This window comes from Canis lupus, chromosome 31 (assembly GCF_003254725.2).
Source record: "Canis lupus dingo isolate Sandy chromosome 31, ASM325472v2, whole genome shotgun sequence".
Classification (NCBI taxonomy): domain Eukaryota; kingdom Metazoa; phylum Chordata; class Mammalia; order Carnivora; family Canidae; genus Canis; species Canis lupus.
The window spans coordinates 29,168,846-29,196,412 of NC_064273.1; the positions used below are offsets into that span (position 1 = coordinate 29,168,846).

General features: G+C 43.0%; 1 protein-coding gene and 2 long non-coding RNA genes across 5 annotated transcripts in view; 2 read left to right on the plus strand and 1 right to left on the minus strand.

Annotated features, from left to right (window-relative positions):
* Positions 1-10,826, plus strand: part of MRPS6 (mitochondrial ribosomal protein S6) — a 66,701-nt gene extending 55,875 nt beyond the window's left edge. Inside the window, exon 6 of the mRNA XM_049104525.1 lies at positions 10,219-10,826. Within this exon, the coding sequence (XP_048960482.1) occupies positions 10,219-10,268 (50 nt within the window). The 3' untranslated portion in view covers positions 10,269-10,826. The remainder of the gene's footprint in view (positions 1-10,218) is intronic.
* A 6,311-nt stretch (positions 10,827-17,137) lies between these two features.
* Positions 17,138-27,043, minus strand: LOC125754098 (uncharacterized). The gene is made up of 2 exons (XR_007407517.1): positions 26,911-27,043; positions 17,138-22,678 (listed from the first exon to the last, which is right to left on the minus strand). It is a non-coding gene; the product is annotated as an uncharacterized LOC125754098 (long non-coding RNA).
* The window catches only part of LOC112661708 (uncharacterized), a 31,161-nt gene continuing 28,059 nt past the window's right edge, over positions 24,466-27,567 (plus strand). The window contains exon 1 of one of the 3 annotated variants that reach the window (XR_003137898.3): positions 24,466-26,898. This is a non-coding gene — a long non-coding RNA (uncharacterized LOC112661708). Of the gene's footprint in view, positions 26,899-26,972; positions 27,107-27,567 lie in introns of those variants that run through there. The other 2 variants (XR_007407516.1, XR_003137901.3) reach the window with 2 other exon arrangements.

A 27,567-nucleotide genomic window follows, 5' to 3' on the forward strand; every position in this document is an offset into this window, starting at 1 on the left:
TCCACCCCCCACCCACCGTGAGCCACTGAGCGTTTCAGTGGAAATTTCCACTTGTCTGCTAGGGGGAAGGGGAGGCTGTGAGTGTGCGACTGTGTCTGAGAGAAACAGAGACAAAGAATATAACTCAAATTCAGGCAAGCGCTTTTGCGGTAAACTTGTAAATAGCAGGGCTAAGACAAAAGTGAAATAAAAACCAATCACGACCTTTAAGCACTGCAAGAAGACACATATCTTCCCTCAACAACCTGGGGGTGGGAGGGAGGGGGGTGGGAGGTAGGGGTGGTGACAGCCTTAGCGGAATTTGGAATTTGAGACTAAGGGGAGTGAGTCTAGGGGCAGGACCCCAGAGGAGGAGTGGAAGGCTAGTGAGAGCTGCTGGCTCCCTGGGGAAGCTACTGCTGTGGATGGAGTGTTCCCAGTGGCCTGGTTTCCCAGGATTGGGCTCAGTCTGTCCTGGGGAAGCCATTCTCTGGGTCTTCTCAGATCCCTGGGGTTTTAGTCATGCTCATGGGGAGATGTGTAGTGTTGAGTCTCTTAAGAAATGCAGAGAAGGGTAACTCATCACCTGGAATGCCACACGGGCAGGCTCTGCCTATGAAATAGTTCCCTCCACCTTTTGAACACTGGAATCTGCAATGAGAATGGCATTAGTATATTGAACATTTTTTTGTACTTTATCTCCTTGCTTGGTACCTGTCGTCCCTCTACTTGCACTTCTGCGGAGTTGGTTCTGCATCAGTGTGAAGTGCTGTTCTGTAGAAAAGAGAGATGGCTTGGGTAAGACTGATTTCTGCCTTGAAGACCAAGTGTGATTTTGTAATTAGAACCACACAAGGGAAAACACACCTTTAAATGTAAACACTGCTGGGCTTTGTGTTTAAGGCGGTGGTGGTGCTGACATGGGCCTTGGCTACCTGGTGCCACTGAGCAGCACAGGACTGAAGGTGCTGGGAATATATAGATCATTACACTTTAGATTGCTAAACTGGATTTTCCAATATGATTTGTCCATTTACTGATTTAATTGTTGATTAGAGAATGGAAAACTGTTTGGAGAAATTTTTTTTTCCTAATTGGAAGGCCAGCTTTGAGGTATGTCTAGGCACTTGGAATTGTAGTCATAATTCTCAACTACTCTAGCTTAAATTGTGAGGATGGAGATAAGAAAGTCCACATGTATTGTGACTATGGTCTTGTTTTTGGTTCTGCCTAGCTTGGTTAGGGGAAAAAGTAAAGATTGGTATTTAATTGTGGTTCTTGAATCCTCTTGATCCTCCCCTCTTAGGGCCAGACTGGTGGTGGGGCAGAGGGCTCTTGTATTCCTCTTCGGGCTCCCTTCCCTTGAACAGCAGCTCATCTGGACTTCAGAATGGCTTCTCCGTGGCCGTCTTCAGGATGTAAGGAGTGGGTTATCAGGGGAGTTCAAGGTCATGTTTCCAACCTAACTCCCATTTTTATAAATCTTTTATGGACCTGTGTGGTCAGAGAAAGGGATTCTTGCAGGTATCAGGAATTGCCCAATCCACTACTCTAAGGTTGTTTTTAGGCCTCACTTTCTTCCTGGGCAAAAATGGAAATGCAGGGCTGTGCCCCATATGCTATCATGTCACTGTCACTCCTCGGGTCATCCTTCTGTAAATTAGAAAAGCCTAGCATCCAGGTGTCAGATGTCCATTACTATCATTTCCACAGTTCCTGCAGGCCTGGGGGACTTGTATGAAGAGTGGGAGCCTAGGTTTCTGCCAGCATACCAGCCTTGTGACCTCTCTCTCCAGCTGGACTATATGTTCTGGGAGGCCAAGGCCCTCTGTATCTCCTTTTTTAGCCTCCTTTTGAGGTCTGCCCATAACAGATGTTCACTGACCAGTTTAGTTTGCCCACTTATATGAACAAAAGATTACTGGCAACACCCAGGAATTGGTCATGGTCTTTTCTGTATGAGGAAGCCATAGTGGGCTATTGACCCGTGTGCTTGGGCCACTAAGGCAGATGGAGATTTGAGTTTGTCCTGGATTTCTGCTTGGTTCCCTCATGGTGGAAGTGCCCTAGGAAGGAAGTGGGAAGGTAAGAGCTTCAGCTTTCAACCAGGAGTGGTGAATACAGCAAGATCTCCCCATCTCTGAAACTACTTGCCCTCTTACTTATTTTGGGGATGTTTCATTTTTGTGGAAATTTCCATGGGAGCAGAAGCAGTCTTTGCCCACCCACCTTAGCCCTAGGCACAGATCAGCAGGGTGATAACATGAAATGACCATCACAGCTGTGGTCAGAAACCTATTTGCGTTTTGGCCATGTTCTTGTTTAGCTTTGGTTGCTTGAGGAGTGTCCATGACTGGTGGAGGGAAGGTAGACTAGGTAAAAAGTAAAGGCTAGAGGTGCTTTTATACTAACAGGGATCTTCCAGAAGCCAAGTTATAGCCTCATCTTGGACATCCAGGTCTTTTTTAGGTAGGACTTCTTGTCCTTGAGAAACCTAGAATGCTGTCTGCAGGTGTACCAAGAGATGTGGTTGACAGAGTGGGGAATGGAGGATTCTGGAGTTTGGAACCTGTGACCTGGAGCAGATCAGTTCCCCAGGTCCCTCATAAGCAACTCAAAGGGGTTGGACTGCATTGTCTTCATGGTCCTCTCCACCATGTACATTCTGTGATTCTGTAACCCTTTGGTCCCAAAGCTGTATGTGGCTGCTTGTATCCTGGAGTCAGAAGACCTGCTCTATTAGAATTCTGGTTGTGGCCACTTAGTAGCTGAGTGACCTGAGCTAATGACTTAATCCTTATAAAACTCAAAGGAGGCAGTGTGTAGGAGGACCACTTCAAAAACTACTAGAGCAGTAGTGTTGCTAGGAGAAAGCTTCTGGACCAAAACAATACCCAGCACCATTTCCTCTTCCACTTTCTGAATGACCATGTGGAATGGAGCTTCCATTTCTTGTTCATCTTCTTCCTCAGAAGCTGTTGATAAGATATGAAAGCACTTTGAAAATTAGAAAGTTCTGTGTAAGACACTTTCCTTTTAATTCCCGAAATAAGAGGTTTCTGATAATATCTGGCATCTAGCTTCTATCCTGAGATATTCTTTTTACCCATATCACAAAATGGTATCCAAAAGCATTGGGTGTCTTTCTTAGGATGATTTCATGAGTGCCAGTATGTGGACAGTGTTGTTTGGGAAGACTGCATGAGAGTTGATTTGTGGGTGTTTGGGTTGGTCATTGGCAACTGCGCACCCACTTCCTCTTAAAAATATTATTTAGACCCTGAGGCTAGCCCACAAAAATGCCTCTGGTACAGTTGAATAGAAAACGGAAAGAAACAGTGGTTGCTGAACCCCAGATGGGGTATTGAATAACTTGAATACTTGACTGCTAGGGCAGGCTTGACTGGAGAGCAGGGACCCCTACGGACTTTCTAGAGAGAGGGGACTACTTGGAATAAATATGGTGGGAATCGTGGTAAACAGAGGTTGGAGGTCATAACTTGCCTGTGGTAGTTTGGAAGGACATTTTGTTGAATACAGAATGAAAAATAAATGAATAAAATGGGAAGAAAGAAACGCTGGGGCTCTGCTAAGTGAGAGAGTTTCTTGCCCTGGCCACCAGCAGCCATAGTTATTGTGGACAGGGGGTTCAAAGAGAAGGTAATTTAAGATTGATCACACTAACTTTTTTATGCTCTATTGTAGAGCCTTACTCAAGGTAAGTAATCAATAGTTAAATGTTGAACAAATGAGCAGTTCTTAAGTTGGGGTGTGATTATGAATCTAGTGCCTTTTATGTGGAGTAGAAATAAACAAGTGGAATTACACCTTGGAAAATTTGACCAGGGTGGTGCATAATTTTCAGAGTAAGTCCAAATGGTGATCTTAATCAGTTAGCAAATGTACAAGTTACTTAATCAAGAAGTTTACTTGATGATGGAATTTATACCATTTCTTAAAAAATATTTTATTTATTTTTTTGAAAGAGGGTGAGCAAGATCAAGAAGGAACAGGAGGAGGGGCAGAGGAGAGGGAGAAAACAGACTCCCAGCTGAGCAGGGAGCCTGATCTGGGACTTGATCCCAGGACTCCAGGACTATGACCTGAGCCAAAGGCAAATGCTTAACCCCCTGAGCCACCCAGGCACCCCTACACCATTTTTTTAAAACGATGAATTTATTTATTTTAGAGCGAGAGGGTGAGTGGAGTGAGGGGCAGAAGGAGAGGGAGAAAGAGAATCCTCAAGCAGACTCCCTGCTGAGTGTGGAGCTCCTATGTGGGGATCCATCCCACGACCCTGAGATCATGACTTGAACTAAAATTAAGAGTTGGACACCTAACTGACTGAGCCACCCAGGTGCTCCAGTTCACACTATTTATTTCATTTCTTGATAAACTCTGAGAGCCTTCATTATCTTTAATTGCTCTCTCATCACTACCACTCATACCAAATCATTCACCAATGCCTGCCCATTCAGGTTTTTATGCACCATTATTAAATCAACAGTTTTATAGGGAAAATTGACAACACAGTAAATTACACATATGAAATATACACTTTAATAAGGTTTGACACATATATATATACCCGTGAATTCACTATAATCAAGATAATAAATTAGTCACCCCTCAGTTTCCCTCCTGCATCTTGTGATCCTTCTCTTCACTTGTTTGTATCTCTGATGACCACTGGTCTGCTTTCTCTCACTGTAGATTAGTTTATTTTTTCTAGAATCTTTCTTAGATAAAATCAGACAGCCTGTGGCCTTTTATACACTCGTTTCTTTCAATCAGCAAAAGTATTATGAGATTCATGTATATCAGCAGCTTATTCCTTTTTTATGGCTGAATAGTATGCCATTGATTATATGGACATACGATAGTTTATCAGTTTACATGTTGATGGATATTTGTGTTGTTTCCAGTTTTGGATTGTAAGTGGAGCCACTGTGAACATTCATATGCAAGTTGTTGTGATGACTAATGCTTTCATTTTCTTGGATAAATACCTATGCGTGGAATGGCTTGATCATAATGGCAAGTGTATGTTTAGCTTTTAAGAAAATGCCAAAAACAGTTAATGTCATATTGTATTCTCACTAACAGTGAGTTGAAAATGCCAGTTCCTCTGTATCCTAACACTCCGTATGGTCAGTCTTTTTAATTTTAGCCATTCTAGTAGGTGTCTCTTTGTGGTTTGAATTTGCATTTCTCTAATGACAAAGCATCGTTCTCATGTGCTTCTTTGCCATAATATATCTTTAGTGAAATGCCTATTCAAACTTTATGCCCTTTTCTAAAAAATGTTTTTTTAAAATAAATTTTTAAAAGTTTTTTATATTGTACATAAGTCCTTTATCAGATGTGTGATTTATAAATCCCAGCCTGTGGCTTGTCTTTTTATTAACAGTATCTTTCAAAGAATAGGGTTTAATTTTGATGAAGTCTAGTTTATCAAATATTTTTTTATGGATTTTGCTTTTAGTGTCATGTCTGAGGTGTATTTGCTTAACCCAAGGTCACAAGTTTTCTCCTGTATTTTCTTCTAGTTGTATAGCTTTATGTTTTATATTTAGATCTGTATTCCATTTTGAGTTAATTTTTGCATATGATACATGTATGGATCAAAATTCATTTTTTGTATACAGATTTGGAATTGTTCACCATTTGTTGAAAAGACTGTCCTTTCTCTATTGAATTGCCTTTGCATTTTTTTCAAAAATCAGTTGTGCATATATGTATATATGGATCTATTTCTGGACTCTATTCTATTGAACTATTTGTGTATCTTTATGCAAATACCATACTGCTGTGATTACCATAGCTTTATAATAAGTCTTGAAATCAGGTAATGTTAGTCCTTCAACTTTATTCCTAATAACAAAGTTGTTTTGGCCATTCTAGGTCCTTTGAATTTCCCTATGTACGTTAGAATCTGTTCATCAATTTCTAACAAAAATGTCTTTTAGGATTTTGATTGGGATCCTTAGGAATTTATAGATTAATTTTGGAGAATGGACATCTAAATAAGTTAGAATCTTTCTACCTATGAACAAGATATTTGTGTCGGTTTTATTTAACTTCTTTTAATAATGTTTTATGGTTTTTAGTGTACAAGTCTTGCACACCTTTTGTCAGATTTATCCTTCAACATTTCATATTTAATTTCAAGGTGTGATTATTTGTTGCTAGTATATAGAAGTACAGTTGATTTTTGTATACTGCAACCTTGCTAAACTCACATATTTCTTCTAGTATCTTTTTTGTAAATTTCTTAGAATCTTCTATATACACAGCCATTTCATCTGTAAATATAGATAATTATACTACTTATTAATCTGGATGCCTTTTCTTTTTTTTCTTGCCTTATTACACTGGCAAGAAACTCTAGCAAAATATTGAATAGAAATGATGAGAACATCACCCTTTGTTTATTCTCAATCTCAGGGGAAAGCATTCAGATTTTGACCAGTTGGTGTGATGTTAGTTGCAGGTTTTGCAAAGATATCCTTTGTAAGGTTAAAGAAGTTCCCTTGTAGCCCTGCTTTGCTGAGAGTTTATCAGGAATTGGATATGGTATTTTTTTAAATGGTTTTTGTTTGTTTTGCATCTGTTGGAATGATTACATGGTTTTTCTTTTTTCTTTTTTTTTCTTTTTTCTTTTTTTGGTTTTTCTTTTTTAATTTATTAATATGTGATTTACATTGATTACAGATGTTAAACCAGTCTTGCTTGCTGTGATCCTTGATCATGATATATTATTCTTTTCATATATATTTTAATGGTCAACTTGCTAAAATTTTTAGATTTTTTTTTTTCATTTATGTCCTAAGATATCAGTTTTTTATTTTCTTATATAATGTCTTTATCTGGTTTTGGCATCAGGGCAATGCTGGCCTGATGGAAAAAGTTTGGACGTATTTCTCTATTTTCTGGACCAGTTTGTGTCAAAATTGGTATGTTTTCCCTCAGCATTTGATAGAATTCACTGGTGAAGCCATCTGGGCCTTTGATTTTCTTTGTGGAAGGTTTTTAACTACACATTTAAATTCTTTAACAGATATAGGGCTATTCAGCTTATCTGTTTCTTTTGGAGTAAGTTTTGGTAGTTCGCATTTTTCAAGGAATTTCATCAAAGTTGTCAAATTTTTTGGAAAATTTGTTCATAATAGTCTTTTTCCATCTTTTTATTATCTGTAAAATTTGTAGTCATTTTACCTCTGTCATTCCTGAATATTAGTAATTTGTCTCCTCATTTTCTACTGATCAATCTGATTAGAAGTAAGTCAATTTTATTGATCTCAGTGAACTAGTTTTTGGTTTCATTGATGTTCTCTATTGTTTTTCTGTTTTCAGCTTCAGAAATTTTTGCTCTGATCTTTATTCTTTTCTTTTCTCTCTCTTTTATTTCCCTTGTCTTTGTATTTATAATTTTTTCTGGGTTTTTTTTTTTTAAGATTTTATTTATTTATTCATAAGAGACACAGAGAGAGAGAGAAGTGCAGAGACACAGGCAGAGGGAGAAGCAGGCTCCATGCAGGGAGCCTGACGTGGGACTCAATCCCGGGTCTCCAGGATCAGGCCCTGGGCTGAAGGCGGCCGCTGAGCCACCTGGGCTGCCCTTTTTTCTGGGTTCTTAATGTGGAAGCTTTGAGGCTTTTCCTCTTTTCTTTTTTAAAAAAGATATTATTTATTTATTTGAGACAATGAGATAGAGAGAATGGGGAGGGGCAGAAGGAGAAGGAGAAGCAGATTCTCCACTCAGCAGGGACCCTGATACAGGGCTCAATCCTGGGACTCCAGGGTCATGACCTGAGCCTAAGGCAGGCACTTAACCAACTGAGCCACCCGGGCATCAGGCTTTTCCTCTTTTCTTACATAGGTGTTTAGTGCTATAAAGTTCTTGCTTTAGTGGCATTCCCCAAACTTTGTTGTTTTCATTTTCATTCAATTCACATTCCCTTTTGACTTTTTCTTTGACTCATAGACTATTTAGATGTATGTGTAGTTTCCAAATTGTGGGGATTTTCCCAAGTGTCTTCTGTATGATTCGAATGCCTTTAGATTTATTGCAACTTATTTTATGGCCCAGGATATGGTTGGTTGACTTTGGTAAATGTTCTGTTTGCAACTGTGAACAATGTGTACCCTGCTCTTTTTGTGTGGAGGGTACTATAAATGTCAGATCCAGTTGGTTGATGGTGATGCTCACTTTTGCTGTATCCTTGCTGATTTCTGTTGACTAGTTTTACCGATTACTGAGAGGAAGTTAGAAGTCTCCAACCGTAATTGTGGATTTGTTTATTTCTCTTTTCAGTTCTGTTAGTTTTTACTTCCTGTATGATGAAGTTCTGTTGTCTGGTACATACACATTTAGGATTGTTGTGTCTTCTTGGTGAACTGATCATTCTATTCTATATTATCTTTTTTTATCTCTGGGAATTTTCTTTGCTCTGAAATCTACTTTGAATTTTTTTTTTTTTTTTTTTTTTTTATGATAGTCACACAGAGAGAGAGAGAGAGAGAGAGAGGCAGAGGCACAGGCAGAGGGAGAAGCAGACTCCATGCACCGGGAGCCCGATGTGGGATTCGATCCTGGGTCTCCAGGATCCCACCCTGGGCCAAAGGCAGGCGCCAAACCACTGCGCCACCCAGGGATCCCTGAAATCTACTTTGATACTACTAAAACCACTTAAGCTTTCTTTTGGTTCATGTTTGTGCATGGTGTGTTTTTCTGTCCTTTCAGTTTTAATATTTACTTGAATAACTTTCCCACTAGGCTCAGCTAATTGTGGATGTTCACCTGGGAAGTTGTTTTATGAGTTTTGAACCCTCTTTGTATGGAATTACACAAAATGTCATCCTTTTACCCATAACTCCCTTTCTTATTGAATCTGTCCGTTTTCAGTTTGGTCTTTTCTGCTTTCTGTGAGAATTCATCTTTCACACCAACACAGCCACTGTCGGCTCTTTACTGTGGACCTACATATGTTAGCCTCTGTTCAGGGTGCTGGGGATGGAGTAAAGAAGTCCTTCTCATGGCAGTTATGTTTTAGTGGAGTGAGATAGACAGTAAACAAATTATGTCCTATATCTGCAGCGATAAGCACTCTGGGAAACAAGAAAGCACCGAGTAAGGCAGATGGAGTAATAAGCCTGGGTGGGCGGGCAGGGGAGGATGTTACTTTAGGAGCCGTGATCAAAGAGGACCTTTCTGACAAGGTGACATTTGGACAGAGACATGATGGAAGTGAGGGGTGAGCTCTGTGGAACTCAGGCAAACATTTCTGACAGAAGGAACAGTGAGTGCAAAGACCTAGGATGGGAATATGCTTGGGGAGGAGAGTGTGGCTAGAACAAAGTAAGCGATGTCAGAGGTCATCTTAGCCAGCTGGAACATTGCAGAATTCTGAACTACTGCCCTGAAAACTGTCCTTTCACAGCACTGTGGTTCAAACCAAACAGTACAAGGGAGGCTTATACTTTGAGAACTGAGAGGAGGGTGCAGGCAGGGAGGAGGGATGCTTCTTCCTTTGTAACATCATCCAGCTGAGCTGATGAAGTCGTTGATGTGGGCTGTAGATGCCCTTCTGGATTAGCCTTAGTCTACTCTGAGTGGAAGAATGTTAAGCTCTTTCTCTTTCCCAAGATTCATATGATTTTCTTTCTGTTGTCAGTTCTCGAACATGCATGATAGTCTTAGACAAGTCCCAGGCCTTTCAGAATCTTTTCCCTTGCTTGGGAAGTGTGGCTCATGGTATGCACTGTGCCTCTTAGGTGCACTAAGTTACTTGTAAACTCCTTTAGAAAATTAGAAGACTTACCTAATAGACGTTTTCTCAAAAATGGTTTGAAGAATTTAGCCTTGTTGAATAGTACATTCTGTTCCTTAGACCTGTAATCTTACTGTACTTTCTAGACTTTGCTGTATGTAATGTCACAATGCTTTGTGCTACCATAGAGTTTGTTTAATTTCAGATTTTCACAAGAATGTAATGGGACCAGCCATAGGAAGAGGGAGGTTGGGCCAGTACCACTGTTTAGCTGGTCAGCTGGTAGTTTCTATGTTTTGACAAAGGTGTGTGTGTGTGTGTGTGTGTGTGTGTGTGTGTGTGTGTGTATTTGTGTAATTGATCTTCTCTGGAGAGGAGTAAAGTGAAAACATTGACCAAAATAGTGAAATAGTGAAAGTGTTGTATTTCAGAATGCAGGAATTCACAAATTTTTATTTTATTGCAGGTATTTCTTGGTGGATTTTTATGCACCAGCCACAGCTGTTGAGAGCATAATGGAACATTTGTCTCGAGACGTTGATGTGATTAGACCGAATGTTATAAGACACCCTCTGACCCAGGAAGTAAAAGAGTGTGAAGGGATTGTCCCAGTCCCACTTGAAGAAAAACTATATTCCACGAAGAAGAGGAAATGAGAAGATTTACCAGATTTTAGCTTTGTATTTAATTCTCTCACTTTTGAGTACCATGGATTAATAATTTACAAACTTGACCCTTATATGAGTATTAGGTGCCATTTGTTTTTCTAAGGTATTTTTAGCTCTTGATCTCTCTTGCCGTGAGAGGTAGGGGAATGGTTTGCTTAGAGCCATTTTGTAATCTGTGGTACCAGCACATCATTCTTGATTTCATTTCATTAATGTAATTTCTTTGCCGTTGAGGACTTTGCCCAACAACAACACTAATACCATTTTGAAGAGCAAAGCTTATGAAAAATGCCTTGAATTGCAAGCTAATCATTCACTCTGTTATAACCATGCAAAATGAAAATTCAGGACTACTGTATCGGATGAGTAACTTCTGACCAGGATAATAAACACAATTTCAGAAAAACTCGGGGAGGTGTTTGTCTCTTCACCTACCCCAGCGCAGTGAACTGCCCTTTACTGCCTGAGGCCCTGCAGCTTCTGTCTGTCCAGAAAACCAGCAGTGTGTGGGCAGGGGTTCCCTGGTTCTCAGTGCAAATGCAGAGACTGGGGAGAAGTCAGGGATGAGGGTGGGGTGGGAATGTGTCCTTCAACTGCTGGCATTCTATTAAAGCCATAACTTTCCTTTACCTCACAGGTAGCTTGTGGTTGGGTGGGTGTTCTGTGTAGAGGGACACGTATGTTCTGTGGCTTGGGCTCTGGCACTGCTTTCTCTCATTCTTCCGCCCTCCCCTGTCCTGCCTCCTCCCCTGTTCCTCTGCCCCAGCGGGTCTCTTTGCAAAAGTAGCCACCTTTGAATTCTGCTCTTCCTCCCTTCTCCCCCTACCCCGATGAGTCGGGAGCCAGTCGCTTTTGGGGTGAGGGTTGCCCAAAGAACTAGCTGGTACCAGTGTCTATCGCCAGTGGCGTGCTGAGCTCTTAAATAGGGAGACTTAGAAGAAGATCCATCTCTTTTTTCTGTTTTTTTTTTTTTTTTTAATTATTTTTTTTTATTAGATACTTACAGACCTACTTTTAAAAAACATGTCCTGGAAATAAAAAGGCAAGTTTTGTTTTGAGAGTTTTTTGTTTTGGCAGGGGGAGAGGTTGGTTTGGTGATGTTGTTACACTCTGAGACTAAGAACCAACTAGTCTTTGCTTGAAATGGGTGTAATTGAGGTACCATATTTAGCAAATAGAAATGCAAGGTGCCCAGTTAAATTGGAATTTCAGATAAACAATGAAGCATTTTTTCCCCATAAGTATGCTCCAAATACTGTGTGGAATGTACTTATAGCCAAAAACGATGTGTTGTTTATTTGAAATTGAAATTTACCTGGGTGTTCTGTACTTTATGTGGTAACCTTGGTGTAGTACCTTGCCAGAGACAGGGTCTGCTCTGCTCCACCAAGCTCCAGGGAAGTGAAGCCACCATCCTCTGGCATCCTGTAGTTTCAACTGACTGCATCGCACTGTGGCGAGTTTGAAGAGCATCGGGAGTTAATAGAAGAGAAAGCAGCTGGTGTGCTCCAGTTTGCCTCCAACTCTTATTCCCTCGGCCTGCCAGAGAACTGATCTAGAAACTGAAATTTCATTCCTGGTCAGTTCCAGATCATCTGTTCTGTGAGCTTTAGTTTACACTGCAGTCTTAGCATCAGTAAGTGCTACCAGCCTTAAATTTTTTTTTCCTTTAAAAAAAGTCCACTTGGGGCAGCCCCGGTGGCGCAGCAGTTTAGTGCCGCCTGCAGCCCGGGGCATGATCCTGGAGACCCTGGATCGAGTCCCGCGTTGGGCTCTCTGCATGGAGCCTGCTTCTCCCTCTGCCTGTGTCTCTGGCTCTCTCTCTCTCTCTCTCTCTGTGTGTCTCTATGAATAAATAAATAAAATCTTTAAGAACAAAAAAAATTAAAAATTTAAAAAGTCCACTTGGGGGCTCTGCCCCAGGCTGAGGACCCTGTGTCTCTGGCAGCCAAATGGCTTCTGAGGCGAGTAAGGAGGCAGCTTTTTCCTGGAACAGTTACTGGCACCTCCTCCTCATTTTCAGAGCTCGTGAATCGGGAGAAATTGAGCAACCTTCCCAAAGGGATGCTCTGCACGGGTGTCTCAGCAACCCAGTGACTGTTTCTGTGCGTATGTTGTTGGGGCCAGTACCAGCTACTAAGTAGAGTCTGGTTATACGAATTTATACAATCGGATCGTGTTAAAGCAGGAAGGGCCCCAGAGATGTGGCCTCTGCCTCTGAAATCACGATGAGACCGAGACACAGGTGTGCAAGACAGGTGCCCTGAGAAACAGGAGGAGCCAGGATCCTCCCTAATCCTGGGCCTCCTCCCTCCGACATGCTGCCCGTCTCTGCCTTGGGTGATCAGGTTTGTCACTTTGCTGAATTCTTCTGTTTGCTTTTAATTGACATGTAACTGACACACAACGTTCTGTTAGTTTCCAATATACAGCATCGTGTGTTGATATTTTTATACGTTACAAATGCACAATGTGATCACTCTGACGGATCTGGATAACTCACTGTCCCCATCCACGGGTACTACTGTATTAGTGACTGTGTTCCCTGTGCCGTACGTTATACCCCCACGACTGACTGATTTTATAACCGGAAGGTTGTACTCTTCATCCCCTTCAGCTGCCCGTCCCACACCCACCCTCCTCCTCTCTGACAACCACTGGTTTGTTCTCTGTGTTTATGAGTCTGTTTCTGATTTGTTCTGTTTTTTAGATTCCACACAGAAGTGAAATCGTACAGTGATTGTCTTTGAGTTACAGAGCCTAATATCCTCTAGGTCCATCCATGTTGTTGCAGATGGCAGGATTTCATTTTTTTTTTTAAGATTTTATTTATTCATAAGAAACAGAGAGGCAGAGACACAGGCAGAGGGAGAAGCAGGCCCCATGTAGGGAGCCCGACGCGGGACTCTGTCCTGGGTCTCCAGGATCATGCCCTGGGTCGAAGGCAGACACTCAACCACTGAGCAATCCAGGCTGCCCTGGATTTCATTCTTTTTCTCCAGACCCCAGATAACACGGACCTTCCACTTCCTCCAGAGGCGAAATACTATAAAATAGTCTCTTGGGGCACCTGGTTGGCTCAGTCGGTTAGGCATCTGTCTTCAGCTCAGGTTATGACCCCGGGGTCCTGGGATCAAGTACTGCATCGAGCTCCCTGCTTCATGGGGATCCTGGTTCTCCCTCTCCCTCTGCCTGCTGCTCCAACCTGCTTGTTTTCTCTCTCTCTCTCTATCTCTCTCTCTCTCTCTGTCAAACTCTTTAAAAAAAGTCTCTTTGAAGAGCAGTTCAGTAAAGAGGGTCATTAAAACTGTAGACTGGAAATAAAAGGGATAAAGTGGAGGTTATCTGGGAAAATATGCTACTTCCTGCTTCATTAGGAATTTCCTGAAAGCACGGGCTTTCGGCCAGGGCAAGAGAATGCAGACTCCTCCCGAATGGTTTGCGTGCACTTTCACTCAGGTGCTCCCTAGGCTAAGTTTTTCCTTCTCCTTAAAGCTGCGTCCGTGCACCCTGCGTGCCATGTTTTGTGCTGCACACGTTTTTTCCAGGACCTCCTTTAGTCCTTTGAGCAGCCTTATGGGAAAGCATCGTCACCCCTGGTGTTTGGATGAGAAAACAGACTCAGGGTGATTGGACTTTGACCCCGCCACTACCAGATGACAGCTGGGATCTTGAACTGGAGACCCTGACACCACGTGGTCTCTTCCCTCCAGTCACAGCCAGCTTGTCCTTGTCCTCCCAGGTTAAACAAGACACCTGGATGTCTCGGGTGGTTCATTACCGCTCCAGTAGTAGCAGTTGTCCTCATGGCCTGAGTGTGGTGCTGGCACGTTCTTTTCCTGTGCTTGGTAGTCCTTGGGAAGTCGACTGACATTCTTAAGCATTCCAGGTCATGCTAGCGTTCAGAATCCTGTGGCACAGTTTAGAGAGTGTCAGGAAGGAGGCTGGCTAAGTAGGGCAGCCATGCAGCATGCCACTCGCCCTCCTTGGAAGCTCCAGAAGGAAGCCACGGTCTCTCCCCTCTGAGCTGCTGATTCACAGCTGGACCCTCAGCCACTCAGGGACCCCTGTCCCCTTTCAGAATACTGGGTGTTTGAGTGGGGCATGCGTGTAGGTCATTTCCAGGCTGTGTGTTTGCTGTCAGAGCCAAGAGTGGCAGGTCCTCCTACCCAGGCTGGTGTTGGTCTGCTCCTGCAGTGGCTTTCTATGGGCAAGATGCTGGAGGGAGAGCCATCAACAAAGGCAGCCCCCGTCTATGTGGGCTAGTAGGGGAGAAGGTGGTGCTTTCGGGACGGCGTGAGGTGGGCATGCTGCAGAGCAACTGCTGGTGAGCTGAAGCCTGGAGATGATGAGCCTTCCCTGAGACCCTGAGCTGGAGAGCAGGGAGTGGAGGGGAAGAGAGGGTCCTGACAAAGAATCTGGTCAGAGCTGGAAGTTAAGACCCGCAGGGATAGAGCTGGAAGGTCAGAGTCTGCCGAGGTGCACTGAGCCACAGAAGCACAAGAGGTCAGGTTCCAAGGTGAAGCAGTGATTCTGGAACGTTCCCTTGAAACGATGCATCTTCCTTGGATTTGTTACCTTGACTACTTGTGGTTCACTTTGGACAAGAATGAGCTTCCAGAAGCACTTTGTTTTTCACATGGGGTGGGCTCAGGAGGGAGATGGAGAGTGAGATGGAGGTTGGGGCTCCAAGAAGCTAGTCTCAGGTGTGTCTTGGAAGCCGTTTCCTGGAGACGTTGACAAGTCAAGGAAGCATTTGGCAAGTGTCTAAATCGGAAATGACTAAGCCCTGTACCGTGGAATGTCAGTAAGGAAGGACCGTTAAGCACAAGTGAGCTGCTTAGGTTTTTGCCAAAAAAACACATTCGTGTTGATTGAAGTGAAATATTTGATTGACGGGTTAGGAGGATTGAAAGCATGAACTGTGCTTCCCTACTTACAGTGGAGTCATTGTCTCCCCTGATGCAGCTGGGGGTACCTGCCAGTACACCAGAGAGACTTTCAGCAAGAGCTCGATAGAACCCGTATTACTTTACATTCCTTACAACTCCGTGAGGCAAGTATTATACCCATTCTGCAGATGGGACACCCAGGGCCTAGAGAAAATAAGTGACTTGGCCAAGGCTACAGTGGGAGGAATTAATTGGATTGGTGATTTGAATGAAAGTCCACTTTGGGCTCACAGCATCCTGCCACAGGTGGGTGCTTACAGTCCTTGAAGAATAGACCATTCTCCGATGGGCAGCTTCCAAGCGATGTACTGCCCTGGACCCTTCTTACACCACACCTGGACCACAGATCCAGGCTTCTTTATCATTGTAAGAAGGGAGAGCATGGATCTGGGACTTCTTGGAGCTGGGGGTAGTGTGTTTTTTAATCTCAGGTCTTCAAAGAGAAGTCATGCGAACGACAATAAAAACGTCCGTGTACCCTGGAGACCAGGCCTCCTTTCTGCACGTTTTTGCCTCTGCTCTGTATTTTCCTGAAGAGCTTTTTTTTTTCTCCGTACTCCAGGGGTATGTTTATAAAGTGCACACATGGCAGGATGCAAAGATGAATAGGCAGTGACCCTGACCCCAAGGCCCTCATAGATAGGAGAGGTGGAAATATTGTGCTATCTGAAAACAGGCTATGATAAACATAATCATTAGGATTCAAACTAAATGCTGTGGAAACAACTGGTTTCATCAGCGCTTGGAACTGGGTGGGGGCAGTTTTCCAGCAGAGAGAGTGTTTAAACAAGCATGGGAGTGAGTGTGGAGCATAGGTGGTAGGAGGTGGGAGAGGGCAAAACCACACAGCATGTTTCTGGAGCACCTGGGGTCAGGCAGGTACGGTCTGGTGGTGGCGCGGGCTTGGCGTGTACGAGAGATTGGGGGTTCAGGGAGGGTCCAAGTCCCTCTCTGCTGGTGATGAGACATTTCGTGAAGGGCTTCTTGAATTGAAAGGATCATTTTGAAGAGCCAAGAACGAGTACTGTGCATATTAACTTGCTGTAAAATGTGCATCCTAACTGACCAACCCTCGACCCTGTCTGCATGTTTGTAAGAAAGAAAGGATTATACAAATTCACCACAGAGAGGTACAAAGGGGGTTGAGGGGAGGTTTTCAGATGCCCCCCAGCAGGCAGACGGTGTGCTTGCCCAGTGCCCCCAGCTGAACTGGGTGTGCTCTGAAATGCTGCGTGTGGGAGCATTTTGAAAGTAGAAATCATTCCTTTTGTGGTCTGGGCTGTTGCCACGTTTTGCTGGGAGGGCTCAGGGACAGAGATGATGACACCTGAGATTGACCTGGAATGTCACCTGCCAAGAGCTGCCCTATCTTCTGTCTCTGGGAGCAGGCCAGAATGGTGGTAATGGTGGTGGTAGCTTTCCAAGGCACGTGGGATCCTTGGTCGTCTTGAAAAAAATGTAGTGTTATAAGCATAGAACTTGGAGTCAGAGACCTACCTAATGGCCGTGTGTTGCCACGCTCCAGCCACAGGGTCTTGCACACTCTCTTTTCTTCCCTTGGTCTCAGGCTTCAGTCTTTGAATGGAAAATGTGGCCAGTGAACCAGCTGGTCTTCAAGGCCCTAGATCAGGGCTCATTCCCTGGTTTGCTGAAGGATTATATTCCATCAGTGATTCATGGGGAGATGGGGAAGGGTTAAAATAATTTCTCAGAGGCTTATTCTTCGCACACTTCTTTTCATCTTCTTTTTTTTTTTTTTAATAAATTTTTATTTATTTATGATAGTCACACAGAGAGAGAGAGAGAGAGAGAGAGAGAGAGGCAGAGACACAGGCAGAGGGAGAAGCAGGCTCCATGTACCGGGAGCCCGACGTGGGATTCGATCTCGGGCCTCCAGGATCGCGCCCTGGGCCAAAGGCAGAGCGCCAAACCGCTGTGCCACCCAGGGATCCCTTCTTTTCATCTTCTGATAAGCATAGCTGTTGTTTTCATGGCCTGCCCGTGGGCTCTTGTGGGGCTGTTTAAACAGACTGTGCCTGAACACAAGACAGCAAAGGGTGTGCCAGGGGCCAGCACAGGATTTGCTGGGCTCAAATGGCCAACATACTCTGAGAGCACAGCCTTAAGGCACATGGACTTCAAACCAAGCGCAGGCACGAGGCACTCTATTATTCCACAGGAGGAAAACACGATATGGTGGCCAAGAAGTCACTGGGTGGTGGCAGAGTCTTTTTTTTTTTGGAGAGGTGCACCACGACCCCAATAATCAACTCCTAAATATAGTGACAACAGCAGTGCCTAAATAACCCTGCACACCCCCAGGTCCCCCGAGCCCAGCAGGGCGATCAGCAAAAGATTCCTGAAGCTAGAGAAGTCTCCACAGTGCTGAGCACCTTTTGGGTGCTGCAGGTGGTGACTGGTGCTACAGAATTGGTGTCTGTGTGTCGCATCTGTACCCTTTTCCCCCCTGAACAAGCTAAGCTGTGCCTCCTCTGGGGAAAGAAATGTGATTTCATCCCATTTCCCAGAGAAGATCTGCCTGAGATGATTCCATTGTGAGTGGAAAAGACAAGATGCATTGTTCAGTGGACAATGCCAGAAGTAAGGAATATGCAAAATGGACTCCATCTCTCCATTCCTAGTAAGTGGGAGACTATTGTTTCAAGCTTGGGTTGAGCTAAGTGACTTGGATGTCACATTCTTTGTACAAACGAATCCCAAAATGTAAGTATCTCTTTGTGGAGGACTAGATATTGCTTAAAAAAAAAAAATTATTTGAGAAAGAGAACACGTGCACTTGAGCGGGAGGGGAGATGGAGAGGGAGAAGCAGACTCCCCAAGGAGCAGGGAGCCAGACATGGGGCTCGATCCCAGGACCCCGAGATCATGACCCAAGCTGAAGGCAGATGCTTAAGATGCTTAACCAACTGAGCCACCCAGGCACCCCTGTTGTTGTTTTTGATAGATGTCAGACTCTGTTAACTGTCACTTCTCATTATTCAAAGATTCTTGTGAATTTGCCTACTCACAAAAATTTATTTGTAAGCCCCCGAGTCAATACTCACAGTATTTTCACAGTCATTCACGGGTGGGGAAGTGAAAATTTGAGTCTCTTGTTGAGTCCTTTCCCAGCTGGGGTTGTACTAGGTGACACTCAGCCTTGTTTCAGCTCTTCTATTGTGAACAAGTGTCTTTTTTGCCATCTCTTTAGTGTCATGTTGTTTGCCTCTGTGTGCTTTTTGTTGGTGACCTCTGTGTTTTAAATGGCCCAACCATAGTGCTATCTGGTATTCCCAAGCATGAGAAGGCTGTGATGTACTTTACGAAGAAAACGTGTGTTAGATTAGACTCAGTGAGGCAGGGGTTACAGTATTGTTTGCCTTGTTTCATGTTAATGAATCAATATAAATTAAATCAATATAAATTAAATTTGTCTTTATTTTTTATTTTATTTTTAAAAGATTTTATTTATTCATGAGAGACACAGAGAGAGACAAAGAGAGAGGCAAAGACATAGGCAGAGGGAGAAGCAGGCTCCCTGCAGGGAGCCCGAGGTGGAACTCGATCCCAGGATCCCTGGATCCCGACCTGAGCTGAAGGCAGATGCCCAACCACTGAGCCACCCAGATGCACCAAATAAGGTGTCTTTAAAAAGAAACACACATAAAGCAAGATTGTGTATTGATGGGTTGGCATAAAGGTGAGCAGAGGCTCACAGGAACCTAACCCTGTGTATCTCCTAGGAGCAATGGGTTAGTATTCTCTAAACGATTGTTTGCACCCCACCTTTATATGACCTACTGTCTTGAATAATAAGAATGGACTCTTATGTGACTCTGTGGCTCATGCTTTGTTTTTCTGCTGAGAACTCCTTTGACATATTTCTGTAATTCTCTGACATTTATCTACAATAAAGGCAATTTCTATTCCCAACATCATTCTTACTTTGCTTGTCTGGTTGTCTTCCACCATCCTGCCTCCCCTTTTCATCCACACATACTTTCATTCTCCATAGTCCCGTCCACTAGAGAACTACATGTCTACACAAACCCTTCTTTTAGAAAGTACCTTGGCAGAAGGGTTTGGCGATGTGGCCAAAAAGAGCCATGACTATAAGAGAAGAGCCTCGATGCAGTGCTCCATTTATATCCCAGCAGGCATATTACTGTAGGGTTTGCTAGGGCCATGGAAAGGGGTAATTCGATAAGTAGTATAGCAATCCCCCACTGCCACCCCTGGCAAGACTCTGTGATAGCTCAATGATTTTCACAGCATTCTCCAAATCAAATACATTTTAATCACTTTTAAAGCAAGAGCAAAAGTTTGGTCACAAGACAAAATTACAAGGAATTTTAAAGGCACTGACTTTATAGTTAATGGTTACAACCAATGCTTTAAAAGCTTATTCTTCTTCCATATATCTTGTACCAGATTTGAATATAATAATATGGCATAAGATATTTAACATGGTTCAGCCAAATATTAAAATCTCTACTCATTAATCCCTCGTTCCTCCTAATCATAATGAAATGCTTTGGGGTTAAATCTCTATTCTGGTCAAATGTGATGCCATAACAATGATTGTCCTCACCTTACAGCACTATTCATACTTCACTTTCTTTCTTAAAACTTGCAGGTGGGTTGCTAAACTAGAAACAGTCTCCTTTTTTAAAAATGCAAACATACATAAAAGTACAGAAGATCCTAGAACAGACTTGAGGTACTTACCAATAAGATTCAGCTAATACTGCATTTTTGCTCTACTTAAGCTCTTTCAAAGAAATAAAATGTTAGATAATGTTGAGGTCCTTTTTTGTATCTCTTCTTACCAATTCTTGCAAGGACTGACCATCATTCTAAAGTCAGTGTGCATCATTTATCTCATTTATATATATGTTCCACTACATACATATGGGGTTACAATTTATAAGACTGCCTTGTGGACTTGTACGGAACTTAATGGATTCATGGTATGGAGGCTTCAGCACTTAAGCACCTTTTTTTTTTTTTTTCATTAAACACTATCATTTTGATATCTGTTGCGTAGATCTAGTTCATTGATCCCCATTGTCCCATAGATGCCATGTGTGACTACATCACACTTTGGCCATTAGCCTCTTAATGGGCAAGTCCAAGTTTGCAGTGTAGCAAGCAATGCCGCAGTACGCTTCCTGGCAGATTACTCCTGGGGCATATGTGTATTTCACTAGACATTAAATTGCTGGCTCATTGGGTATTTTCATTTTCACTTTTACTAGTTATTGCCAGATTTCTCTCAAAGTCATAGTACCAACTTATACACCCCACACAAGATTTGAGAATTCCTGTTTCAAACACCTCTGGATACATGGTATTATATTAAAAAACAAAAACAAAAACAAAAAAACAGGGCAGCCCGGGTGGCTCAGTGGTTAGGCGCCACCTTCAGCCCAGGGCGTGATCCTGGAGACCCGGGATCAAGTCCCAGGTGGGGCTCCCTGCATGGAGCCTGCTTATCCCTCTGCCTGTGTCTCTGCCTCTCTCTCTCTCTCATTCTCTCTGTGTCTCTCATGAATAAATAAAATCTTAAAAAAAAAGCAAAGCTTTGCCAGTCTAAAGAGTGTCAAAAGCTACTTTTTTTAAACTTACATTTTCTCAATTATTAGTAGGCATGAGCTTTTTTGTTTTGTTTTGTTTTTTTAAAGATTTTACTTATTTGAGAGCATGAGCAGGGAGGGGAGAGGGGGAGAGAGAGAGGGAGAAGCAGACTCCCCACTGAGCAGAGAGCCTGACATGGGGCTCCATCCCAGGGCTCTCGGATCATGACCTGAGCTGAAGGCAGATGCCCAACTGACTGAGCCACCAAGGCACCCCAGGCATGAGCTTATTTTTGTGATAGGTCTTTTTGTTTTGTTTTGTTTTCAATTAAAGAATTTCAATTAAAGAAAACAGAAAGGCACGCTTTCTATACAAACACAGATCATGAGAGTCAAAGACCACCGCCCTGGTCACACCCTGCCACTGGCAGGAATGAAGACAGATGCCTGGATTCTGTGTGCTTCTAGAAACACCACCTCTTGTTTTTACTTCCCCCCACTTCACATCCCCTGCACTAGCACACCTGTGCACACACACAGAATCTGCCTCTGCTGTCTCCTTTGAGAACTTTGGGACTAATACAGTGATGCCCTTTATTCTTGTTTGTGAGAGTCCCCATGAGAAGGGGAGGATTTCCAGGTCATCTCTCACCCTTGGCAACCCAATCTCCCATTTTGTTCAGTCTATTGCATCTTTTGACCCATCTCCTTCTCTGATCCTGAAGCCTATTTCCTGTGCCCTGGCTGATGACTGTGATGACTCTCAGTCATCAGCCAAATTTCTGATCTCCTCAGCCTCTTCTAAAACAGGTCCTTCTTATTGCCCCAACTGAGACTGGGATCGCTCTTGGAATTGCAGGATCATATGGTTGATCTAGTTGTATTTTTTTGAGGAGCCTCCATGTTGTTTTCCCTAGTGGTTGGACCAGTTCCCATCAACAGTGTATAAAGATGCCCTTTTCACCATATACTGTCAACACCTGTTGTCTCTTGTCTTCTTGATGATAACCATTCTAACAGGTGTAAGGTGAAAGTTTATTGTGGTTTTGATTTGCATTTCTCTGCTGATGAGCAATATTGAGCATCTTTTCATGTACCTGTTGGCCATTTTCATGTCCTCTTTGGAGAAATGTCTATTTAGTTCTTCTGCCCATTTTTCAAATCAAACTGTTTTGTTGAGTTGACCGAGTTCCTTAGATATTAACCCCTTATCTGATATACGGTTTGCAAAAATTCTGTCCATTTTGTAGGTTGTCTTTTCTTTCTTTTAGGCCCCTTGTTGTGTTTTCTGTGCAGAAACTTTTAAGTTTGATGTTCCATTTGTTGATTTTTTTTTCCTTTTGTTGTTTGTGCTTTGGGCATCATGTGTAAAAAATGTATTGTCACAACAATATCTGTGTTAATTCCCTATATTTTTTTTCAAGGAATTTTATGGTATCAGGTTTTCTGTTTAAGTCTTTGATCCATTTCAAGTTAATTTTTGTGAACGGTGTAAGTAGGGGGTCCATTGTTATTGCTCTGCATGTATTGTGCCAGGAGAAGAATACTTTTCTGCGATTGGTCTCTTCAAGAGATCACATTTGGGCCTTGGTGCTTGTTGGCACAGGTAACTCTGTTACCCAGTTGACTCCCATCCTTCCCAGGTAAATCTTTCCTTCCCTTCTCTTCAGTCTTCTGGTACATTTTTGCTCCCATTTCACTCTCAACTTTTGATCGTGCTCCCTATTTTGCTGAAAAAATTAAGGCAATCAGAAAAAGTTCTACAAATGCTCAAACCACACCTGCTGTCCTCCTTCTATCTATAACTGCATCCCACCTTCCCTCCTGGATGCACTGCCCACAATGCTAGAGGGGTCAGGTCTCCCCTGTGCCTAGGTGCCTGACCCCTCATGCCTACTGGGGGCCCCACTCCAGCAAATCCGCCCCCCTTCCTCCTGCATCACCAGATTTCCCCTGTGTTCTGGTCATTCCCATCAGCAAAAAACAGGCTGAGTTCTTTCTGAGAAAACCTACTCTTGAGAAACCTTCTCAAAAGTTACGTGTGCTCATCACTTCTTCTCTTCTGACTCTTTAGTGAACACAGTGGTGAATGAAACAAAAGAACTTTTTGTATTGAGGTGCATTCTCCATGCCTCTTTGGACTCACTCTTATCAGGCTCACATCAATCAGGTCAAGGTATCCAAGCCCACTGGCCGCTTGGCTCTCATTTCACTCCTGTCAGCCCAGCCACAGTTGCTGGGAATGGCACCTTCACTGAGTTTCTAGGGCATCATGGTTCTGCTCTTCCTCTGTGGGCCCCTGGGCTGGTTCCTTCTCATTTCCCTGACTCTTAGTGTTGGGGTGCTCTAGGCTCCACCTCTACTCTCACATCTACTGCTCTGGTTTTGCATATACATACTCCTAGTTTTTGTCTCCAGCATGGATTTCTGTCCTTGACACCATACTAGTAATTTCCAGTGTCTACACTCCATCTTCCCTGAAAGCCTGATAGGCACCTCAGGCTTCATGCATCAACACTGAGCTCCTACTTCCCTACCCCTTACCCCCTCAAGCCCAATCTTCTGAGTCTTTCTCACCTTCCACTGGCTCAAGTCCCAAATCCTAGAATCATCCTGGATTCTTCACTTCCCTTCATATCTCCTTTCCTGTCCCCTCAGCGATCCTGTTTTCTCACCTTCAGACCATACCTGAAATCTAACAGATTCTCATCTCCTGTACTGTCACCACCAGGGGTCAAACCGCATCATCTAGACCACAACAAGAACCTCCTGGGTTAGGGATGCCTGGATGGCTCAGTGGTCTGCCTTTGGCTCAGGGTGTGATCCCAGGATCCTGGGATCGAGTCTCGCATCAGGCTCCCTGCAGGGCGCCTGCTTCTCCCTCTGCCTGTGTCTCTGCCTCTCTCTGTGTCTCTCATGAATAAATAAATAAATCTAAAAAAAAATTTTTTTTTAAAAAAGACCTCCTGGGTTAGTTTCCTGGGGCTGTCATAACAAAGTACTATGAGCCAGGGGACTTAAAAATTTTTTTTCTCCTAGTTTTGGAGACCAGAAGTATGAAATCAAGGTGTCTCTGGGTCTACTTTCCTTCCCAAGGCTCTTGAACAAGATCCTTGTTTCTTCCAGCTTTGAGTGACTTCTGACATTTTCTTTGCTTGTGGCCACATCATTCCAGTCTCTGCCTCTGTCTTCACATGGCTTCTTCCTGTGTCTTTCTGTGTCTACTCTTTTTGGGCTATCAGATTTTGATCTAGAGCCCACCATAAGTCCAGGATAATTTCACCTCATGATCCTTAACTAATTACATCTGAAAAGACTCTATTTCCAAATAAGGTCACATTCTGAGATTCTTGGGGAATGTGCATCTTAGGGGATACTGTTCAACTCACTCCATATCCTCATGGGGCTCACTGTTTTGCTCTTGGCACCCACTGGTCTGACTTCATCTCAGCAGCTTGAGCACATCAGTTCTCTGCTTAAATTCTGTGATGGCTCCTGTTTCACCCAGAGTAAAAGCCGAAGTCCTAATGGCCTATGAAGTCTAACTCTAACTTGATCTGGTCACCTCATTACCTCTCATCTTGTCTCCCACCCTAGCCCATTCCCCCACTTTGGCTCCCATACTTTGGTTCTGGCAGTGCCCTCTACCGCCTGCTGTATTTTTCACCACTGCACTTATTTTGCCTAGAATGGTGCTTGACACATTGCAGCGCGATGAATGAAGAGGAATTTTCCAAGATGGAATGGTATATCTAAAATTAAAGCATCCTGGGCTATGAAATCTCTTGTTTTAAGAGAGCCAGCTCCAACAGCCCTTTCATACATCCTAGGTGGAGAATGGATTATCTAGTCAAAAAATAGATAAAGATTAGTAAGGAAAAGTACAGCAAAATACCTGTAGATGTAAAACATAAATTACCAAGGCCAAATTGGCAGTAGGTAGCAAAAGTAAAAAAAAAACAAAAAAACATGCATGCATGCCCTATGGTCTAAGTTATACTTGTGGGTATTTAGCCTGAATCATGATGACACATAGAGCTAAGGTACCAGGAGGTTCACCAAATTAATCTCTAATGATACCAAAAAGTTGAAAATCACCAAAATGTGCTATCATAGGAGTTTATTGAAATAAATTGTGTATGGATTTACTCTGCCACTGGTAAAAATCAACCTATGATAAATAGCATGAGAAAATATTTATGACACATCAATGAGAGTAAGATGAAATTTCAACAATGCCTGATGGCATTTTAGGTACATAAGCTTACTATGGAAATAAAACAGAATTTGCCTCAAAAGAAAAGAGAACTAGCTCTACAAAACAGTAAAAAATACAGATGGGTTCATTGGTAGTATCAATGGGAGTTCATGAAATATACTAGAAAGTCAGTGATTGGATGTTGGCGTAATCTTGAACACAGAAACATCATTAGGTTGACGCCAATTTGGAAGAAAACCACCTATTATGAGGGTCATCGCAAGGGACTGGGTAGACACTAAGCAAACTCTCTTAGGACGACAACCACTGCTTTAGCTGCAGTGATGCGCCGATGCTCTTATGGGGGTAGCTGGTAAACCTGCTGTGGGGCCCCAGAGCACCCTGGAGAAGATCGCTGGTATAAACCTGGGTAGACTCCAAAGACGGAACAAAGAAGAAGTTTTGGTTTGAATAAATATCTCGCTTAGCCTTCCTTCTGAGCATCTCCCAAGGACTGGCCAGCGTGTTCTCCCACCTATGGCTTTCTCTCTGGTTGAATGAATCACTGTTGGTGGATTCATTTTATTTTGCCTCCTAAACTGATCTGAGTGGCTGCTGGGACTGCTTCTGAGACCAGGAGCTGCTTTACATTGAATTGGGTTATAGCAATGGTGACAGCCTAATGCAGTGACCCAGCAGCCCGAGAGTGAGGCGGCTTTAAGCAGATGGCAGTGTGGGACCCTGATCCTAGAGCTGAAGAGCAGTACAATGCAGTCTGATTGCTTCTTAAAAATACATATATCAAGGAAAAAACCCTGAAATGCAAAGCATCAACATATGAGCAGATGTTGTCTCTGAGAAGTGTGATGATGGGTAACTTTTATTTTCTTCTTTTTGTTAACTATAATTGCTAACTTTTTAAAAACAATGACCATGTGCTGAGGAACATAGTAGAAATATTTCCAAAAACAATGAAGAGAGACTGAGTAGCACCTTATGAGTAGAGACTGAAGTAGCACCGTATGTTAATAGTACTTCAGTTAAAAAAAGAAGCATAAAAACTGAAGCATTATACTGAAAAGAAGGGGAAAAAAGAAAAGAAGAAAAAGAAGGAAGAAAAGAATGAGGGAGGGAGCAAGAGGAAGGGAAGAGGGAAAGAAGGAAAGAAAGAAAGAGAGAGGAAGGAAGAGGGGAGGAAGAGAGGAAAGAAGGGAGGGAGGGCTGAGCAAGAAAACAATAGGAGAAACAACCTAATGGGTCTTCACAGCAGACAGGTGAGCGAGGCCAGGCTTTTGTTTAGAGAGAAAGCTCATATGGTGCAGAAGACAGCAAACTTGGTTTGTGAAGTCATCATCCCCCCAGGGGCTTTGTTGTGCCTGGTTTTAGGAGAGGCCCAAGAGGGCTCAACGAAGCACAACTAATAATAGAATTAAGAAAATGATAGCAATTTGGGTTATTTAGCCTAAAAGAAATGAAGGTTTAAAAATTGTCTTAAGAGGTTCTAGATGAAAACACTGACCAATTGCAAGCCATTTTCACAGAGGCTAGAAGAAGAAATGGCCTTAGATTGATGAAGAGAGCTTGAAGAAAAGATCCTCGCCAGGGAGGCTGATGATAGCTTGGCATGGACCGGTAGTGGGCTTGCTCAGCCCTGGGAGGACTGAATAGAAGAAACACCATCTGTCCTAGAAGATCCAGGGAGACTTTCCAGAAGGTTCCTTGAAGTTCCAATTCTGTGATGTCTCGATGAAGGTATAAACTCACCTAATCCATTCCTGAATGAGCTATCCTGGAACTCGAAGTGTCTGTGTTGTTGGCCAGGACTGGTCTTGGGAGAGCTGGTGGCCATCTGTGTGATGGGAGGGCGGGCTGCCAAAATACCATTCCTACCGCTGAGTCATGCTGTCTGAAATTCTACCAGGTGACAATCATTCTTTGGTCATCAAGAGCCCAATGGAGTGTGAGTGATGTCCTTATGGTTTTCTTTTTTTCTTTCTTAAGTTTAGGAGGGAATAGGTGTGGAGATTTTGAGATAACTAGTTTAGAATTTTCTCTCTTAAGAGATTGTTCAGAAAAATTATCCAAAACTTAGATAGAAGCCAAAGGGGCATGTCCTCTCAAGGTCATACCAAGGCACTGTTTGACAGGCTCACCCAAGGATTATTTGATTCTTGAGGGGAAGATATTCCTGTTTGACTTAACTATTTACTGGTTGATAAGCTCAGACACAGTAGAGTTACATGTTAACCTGTCGATTTCTGTCCCTTAGAAAAAATAACCACAAAGGTTATGATTTAATTCCCATGTAGGGCATTAACCAGTTTTATACCTAACTGAGCAGTGATTTTAACATTCTGTGTTGTGTTTAAAGGTCATAGATTCTGCAAATGCTCTTTGAACCATCTTTCCTGTCGTATTGGT